General features: G+C 37.9%; 1 protein-coding gene across 2 annotated transcripts in view; it reads left to right on the forward strand.

Moving 5' to 3' along the window:
• The window catches only part of SPATA6 (spermatogenesis associated 6), a 129,095-nt gene extending 125,973 nt beyond the window's left edge, over nt 1–3,122 (forward strand). For both annotated transcript variants that reach the window (XM_008265284.5, XM_008265285.5), the window contains exon 13: nt 221–3,122. In XM_008265284.5, coding sequence (XP_008263506.1) covers nt 221–401 — 181 coding nt within the window. In that variant the 3' untranslated portion in view covers nt 402–3,122. The remainder of the gene's footprint in view (nt 1–220) is intronic.
• The last annotated feature ends 4,029 nt before the right edge of the window (nt 3,123–7,151 follow it).

Below are 7,151 nucleotides of genomic sequence, written 5' to 3' on the forward strand. Positions count from 1 at the left end.
TCCTTGAGAGGTTCACATTCAGACTAAATTTTCTGCTCTTCCTTGAGAAGCATGGCATAGCAGCAAAGAATTTAGAACCACTGACATGGATTTCTTTCTCACGTAGCAGCTTACTACTTTTGTGCAAATCACTTAACTTCACTTATTTTTATTAGCCTATTGAGCCACGGTGTCGGCCGATTCACCATTGTTTTAAACTTATTCTCATCCTTTCTTGCAGCTCATTTCAGCGGCCACGTGGCACACCCCATTTGGATGATGGTGAATACTGGTCCAACAGAGCAGCTTCTTACAAGGGAAAATCCCACCGGCCCGTCTTTGAAAACAGCATGGACAAGATGTACAGGAACTTATACAAAAAGGCCTGTAGTTCTGTTTCTCATACACAGGAAAGCTTCTGAGACCATCCAGGATAAACTGTATGAGTGTCTGTGTCAACTTCTCAATGAAAACGTTTGATGTGATCAAAATCTGTATGGCTTTCTTTAAAAACAGGTGATTCTAATTGAGCGCAGTGGCTGGACTTGAGTGAGTTCATTACGTCTATGGTGAATCATCCTGGTGAAGCTTCTTCCGATTAGAGGGATGTGAGGTATCCTAATACCAAAGCCAGTCTCCACAATCACAACTTCTGGCCTGTGACAGGACATTCTCTCGCATGTGTCTTGTACCACCACCTACAAACCAAGAATAGGTTTTCTCTAGAAATGTTCTTCTGCCATAACACCTGCCCATCTTCCTTTCCTCTCTTTGCCTGATTATCCTATCTTTGTAAGGTTTAATTAATATTAACTCTTTTTTCTTGGTAATGAGCAAAAGAGATAAACTGTATAGAAATGAACTTCCCAAGAGTTTACACAATATTTTAACTAGTATTTTCTACTGTTTTTTATCCATCATACAAGGCTATTTAATCCAAGAAGTGGTCAGCTCACTTTAAAGGATACGTGGAACCACAAAGGGAGTAAAGTATTGTAGCAGAATGCTTTCTAGTAGGGACTCAAAAATCTGTTTGTTGATTGATAAAAATAAGTGGTCTTCCTCTACCCCAGTACACCACTGTGAAGCTAGTGATATGATGAAGATAAAAATGTGGCAGTTAACTGCATATTTACAAGAAAGTGAGGTGAAGGAAAGCAGAGAATAGGGAATAAGTGAATTTTTCCTTGTGGTTTGAAGAGTTAACTACAGAAAATGTTTTACCAGTAAGTCCATCTTTGGCTAATTTTGCAGTTATGTTTTAAATTTTAAAAATTTACATAAACATAGATTAAAATATAAAACTAGATGACTTAATTTTATATTAGAAATTTTATAATATAAAATACTATCTTAACATCATGTTAACAGTGTCTTGGTATGGCTATCTGTGATATGAAAGGGCATAGGAGATGGGGCCAGGAGTTCTCTAAGATTTTGCCTTAATCCACTCTGCTATTTTCTTCCAGAATCTTTTTAATTCTCTTTACTTCTTTCCTCAGCTGTCAAGGGAAAAGAATGGGTTAGATCTCAAACAGTGATCTATGGACCAGGACCACTGTTCTGGGATCTGGTTGTAGGAGATTTGTATATCTAATTTATCATGGAATTTGAAAAAAAAACAACCTGTTTAATACATACATACATACAAGTCATGTGCACACACACACACATGCCTTTTTAGAGGGTCATAGTTAGGATGGGAGCACACACACACATGCCCGTTTAGAGGGTCATATTTAGGATGGGCACGCACATACACACATACACACAGGTGCCTGCTTAAAGGGTCATAGTTAGGATGGGAGGAAGAGATGGGGGGCTCTCTACTGGAGCAGCACTAATGGACTGGGACATCTCTGGCGGGTTAGGACATGCGGTCACCAAAGTGAAAGTGAGCCGTAGCCCATGCGAGCCTTTAAGAAATCCTCACGTAAGCTGGCTTTGCTCTTGCATCTAGTAGATAGTCTGGCACATAAGTGATGTTTCTCAATGTTCAATGGATTCAGCTCGGGCCTCCTAAGCTAAATCAAGCATACAACCACACGTGTCGCTATGGCCATCCTTCGACCCCTGCTCCCCCAGCTCCCGGGCCCTCGCCCCCAGACGCCATCCTCGGTACCTGTGAGCCCCAGCTGGAGAAATGCTAGGCTGCTGCCACGGAGCCAGCCGGCCTGTGAGCTGTCGGGAGGATACTCTGTAGTGGGCTTTTGAAGGTTACCATTAACTGGTGCTCTTTTTCAAAAGCATATTCCCAGTGGAAATTAACATACTTTTTTATGTGAAAAAGTGAAAACTTCCTTCATTTAAAAGTTGGTATTTGGTAAAAAAAAGAAATCCAAGTATGACCTTCAAAAAAAATGTTTTACTGTTACAGAAAATCTCCTGAGTGAATAAGTACCACAGAAATGACTGATTGCCCCTGTGTTTGCCACTGGCTATAACAAAGGCTGCAAAATATGTGGGGTTCAAAGCCGAACTTCAGAAGCTAACATTCTGAAAGACGTTTTCCTGTGGATTAAACTTGGCGTCTCTCTGAGGGATAAGGACAACTTTACAGACACACGGCCTCGTAGCTCAGTATCTGAGGATCCCTGGTTCCTGGAGGAAGGGGTGGTTTTTGTTGCTCTTTAGCTCTGAGTTCTTAGGCTGTTATCTTTAAAGAGTAAAATTTTTAAGTACTATTCTTTATCTTTTCTCACTCATAGGAATAGAAAGCTGCAATTGTTTATTCTCTTAGCCTTTTTGCTGTATTTTCAATAAATCTAGTAGTAATCCTTGGACTGAATATGAAAGACAAATGGCTTTTCTATTTTTTCAATGTGTTTTTTCCTTTAAATAAAAAGAAGTGGGAGTATTAGGAAGAAAAATGTCAAATGCAACAAAGAAATAAAGATGAATCACTGGATTGAGGTTCTTCCCTTAGTTATATAACCGTATTTAAGTCATTTGCCTTTCTGGGAGCTCAGTTTTCTCACCTCTAAGGGGATAAAGGGGCCAACTTAAAATGACACTTTAATGTTCCACTATTTCTACAGTTGTATAATTGATTAAAATGGATGATCATTAAATACCAGGCAGAATAACTATATTGTGACTTCAAAGATTAATCTCCTGATTAAAAATATGAAGTAAATAGAGAATTGTCATTATTGTGTTCATTTACTGACAGTAGCTTTATTGAGATGCAGTTCATCCTTTAAAAGTACACAGTTCAGTAGTTTCTATTATATCCACAGTGTTCACCACTGGCTAATTGTAGAACATTGTATTGTCCTCCATGGAAACCCTGTATTCATTAACAGTCACTTCCGACACCACCCTCTTTTCTCAAGTCTTTAAAAACACTAACCTACTTTCAGTGTCTATGCTTCTTCTGGATATTTTATAGAAGCTGAATCATATAATAAGTTATCTTTATGTCTGGCTTCTATCACTGAGGGTAATGTTTTCAGGTTTTATCCATGGGCTGTCACCATTTCATTCCTTTTTATTACTAAATAATAGTACATTGTGTGAATGTAATACATTTTGTTTGTTCAGTTGATGGACATTTGGGTTGTTTCTCCTTTGGGGATACTATGAAATGCAGCTTTGAACATCTGTGGACAAATTTAGTAGTTTTGTATGTATATGTATATAATGTTTCATTTGTCTAGAATATGTACCTGTCTAGAATATGAACACTGGTTTCCAGAGTGACTTCACTATTACATAATTATTGTGTTCATTTTTATCCTACCTTAAGATCTTGTGCTAGTTACGCATTCAAGCCTCATATATCGATCCATCACATTTTTATAGAGCACTGTGTTAGGAGGAAGTTATAAAATTTTGAAACATGTCTCTAAAAGTGTGAATAGTCTGTTGAGAGATGCAAAGAACAGTGTATTTAAACTTTTGCAGTGGGGTGGTAACTTCTGTGATACAATGCAAACCTTGGGATAAGGGCCTTCTCTACTGATAACACAGCACAGGCATAGCCATAAAAAAAAAAAAAAAAAAGGGAGGGAGCATGATTGTTCAGGAGCCCAATCTCCAGCTTTAGCTGGAGACGGTGTGCAAAGATGCAAATGCTATTATGGAATGCCATGGAACTCCCCGTGGCTTTCACCACAGATGCTCCTCAGTTTTTCCACACTCATGAACCCCAGTTGTCTGGATTCCTGTCTCCTCCAACTGAAGCTATCTTAGTCAGTGCCAGTGCCACCTGGAGTGCCCACATGGTCACTGCATGCTTACATAAAGCCAGCAGTGATCTTACCCACCAGTCCCTGCTTTAACTGCCACCTATACCCGTGATGAACTCTCATGGCTGCACACAAGTGCACAGCCAGTCTTGACCGTTGCCATGGTGCATACAAATCCTGCTAGTCTACATCACTGAATGCCCACGTTCACCCAGCTCTCAACACTGCATTTGTGCCTGTTGCTAGCCACAGGTACACTGTTGGTTTCTGCATCACTGTTGCCTGCCTGTGGTCACCTTTAATCACCACACATATACGTTCCACTGGCCTTGGCTGTTACCACCAAAGATGCACTCACCACTAGCCCCTTGGCCACGCTGACACCCACAGCTGTCCCCAGCCTTTAGTGCCAGCTCTGGCTGTTGTCATCACATCTGCTTACATTAGCAGCCCTGTCCCTTTCCAATGCAGGGGCATTCACCACTGAACCCAGAGGTACCACAAGGGACCTCAGCTTCCTTCTTGGGTGCACAGAACTCATAAAACATTTGCTGCTGTTGTGGGCTACAGCTGCCCGAGCTTCTGTGCCATTGCCGTTTTCCTCTCTTATTCACAACTCCAGTTATGCCTAATTGGCACCCCATGCGCCACCAGACCCAGTACCACAAGTGTGCTCCTATTGTTGTCCATTCCTGCCCTTCGGCACAGTGAAGATCTTTTCTTACTGAGGATGGTCTGTAAAGTCAGAAACAGGCACTGCTTCCCCAAATATGGAGACGTCAGTACAAAGATAGAAGGAAAAAGAAAAATCAGAAAAATATAACACCAGGGGAGGAACTCAATAAACTCACTAACCCCATCAGAAATATTCATGAACTGCCTGACAAAGAATTTGAAATAAATAATTATAATAAATGAGAAACTGCTCTAAAGAAGCTCAATAACACACAACATAGATAAACAATTATATTAAGTCAGACAGATAATACAGGAATAAAATGAGATATTCACCAAAGAGATAGAAGACATGTAGAAGAACCAATGAACTTTGGAACCGAAGAATATAACAACTGAACTGAAAAATCTAAGAGAGATCTTGAGCCTCGGATACAATCAAGCAGAAGAAAGAGTGAATTTGAATACAGGTCATTTGAAATTATACAGTCATGGGGGGAAAAAAGCACAAAAAGTAGTGAGGAAAACGTACCAGATTTATGGAACACTATCAAGCAAAACAATATATCTTTTATAGGAGCTCTAGATGGAGAAAATAAAAAGGGACATAAAGCTAATTTAAAGAAATGACTCAAAATGTCCTAAATCTGGAAAATAAATCCAGACACAAGGGCTGTAGATACCAGATTTACAATACCCACAAGACCCTGACTAGATTGAACATAAAGAAATCCACACCAAGACACATAATTAAACTGTCAGAAGTCAAAGGCATAGAATTTTGGAAGCAACCAAAGAAAAGTAACTCAAGAATAAAATGAAAAGTTTTCAAAGAGAAAACATAAAAAAAGAACCAATGAACTTTGGAACCAAAGAAATAACATCTGAACATAAAATAGAAAAAAAAAATAAGACTATCAGTAGATTTCTCAACAGAAACCTAGCAAGCCAAGATAGAGTGTGGATTGATCAAAGTACTGAGAAAAAACTGCTAACAATACTGTGCTCTGCAAATATATTCTTTAAATGAAGGGGAGATTGTCTTTTCTATATTAAAAAAAAAAACTCCTTAGTTTCTCACCAGTGGATTGACTACCTTTTAAGAAATATTTAAGGGAATTCTTCAAATGGAATATAGAGCATACTAAGTGGCAATGTGATAACATGAAAATATAAATCTCACTGATAAAATCTCACCATTTGTAGTAAAATATAGAATAATATTATACTCTAATGGTAGTGAGCAAATTGTCACTAACATTAATGTAAAAATTTTAAAGATAGAAGTATTTGAATAACTATGACCACAGAAGTTGGGTAACTATATAAAACTATATAAAAAGAAGAAAACTCTGACTTCAAAAAGACAAACTTTGTACGGGAGAAAGTAAAGATGTAGAGTTTTTTTATGCAATTGAACTTGAGTTATCAAATCAAAATAGAAGTTTATAATTATAGGAAAACTTATACAAGTCTCATGGAAATAAAGGAAAAATGTAGAATATATATGCAAAAGATAAATGAATCACCATAAAGTAAAATAAAAGACAAGAAGAGAGGGATATGAAAACAAAATGACTGCAAATCAGAAAATAATTAACATGGCAGTAGTAAGCCCTTACCCATCCATAATTACTTTAAATGTAAATGCATTAAACTCCCCAATCAAAATGCATAAAAAAGCCTGAGTGGATAAGAGAATAAAAGCTACCAGTATACTATTTGCAAGAAACTCATTTTAGCTATAAAGATGAAGATAAGCCAAAAATGAAGGGATGGAAAAAAAAAAAGATAATCCATGCAAGTAGTAATCAAAAAGAAAATAGGGAATTTCAATTGGTTGTACACTTCTGAAATTTGCTTGTTTCAGAAGTGTACAACCAATTGAAATTCCCAGTAAAGCCTACTGATCTTAAGAAGAGAATAGAATCCTTAATTGACCGGGACTACATGGAAAGAGATCAAGAAAATCCAAACCAGTACAACTATATTGCACAGATGTTGACCTTGGCACGCTTGGGGTCCTATGCAGTAGCCAGTGATAAACTAACCTGTTGATCCTATATTATCTGACTCTGTTTTTTATTACCAATGACCAAACGAAGCGGTGTAATGGAAATAGTTGAGTGAACATTTTTTTTCAGTGGTTAACATGCCCATTTTTAAGAGTAATACTTACTTTAAGAAGAAGTGGGAAAGGGGAGGGTTGTGGGTGGGAGGGACGGTATGGGGGGGAAAGCCATTGTAACCCATGAGTCGTACTTTGGAAATTTATATTCATTAATTAAAAGATAAAAAAAAAATAAA

This window comes from Oryctolagus cuniculus, chromosome 7, assembly GCF_051225735.1.
Source record: "Oryctolagus cuniculus isolate XC-2025 breed Fujian yellow rabbit chromosome 7, ASM5122573v1, whole genome shotgun sequence".
NCBI lineage: Eukaryota > Metazoa > Chordata > Mammalia > Lagomorpha > Leporidae > Oryctolagus > Oryctolagus cuniculus.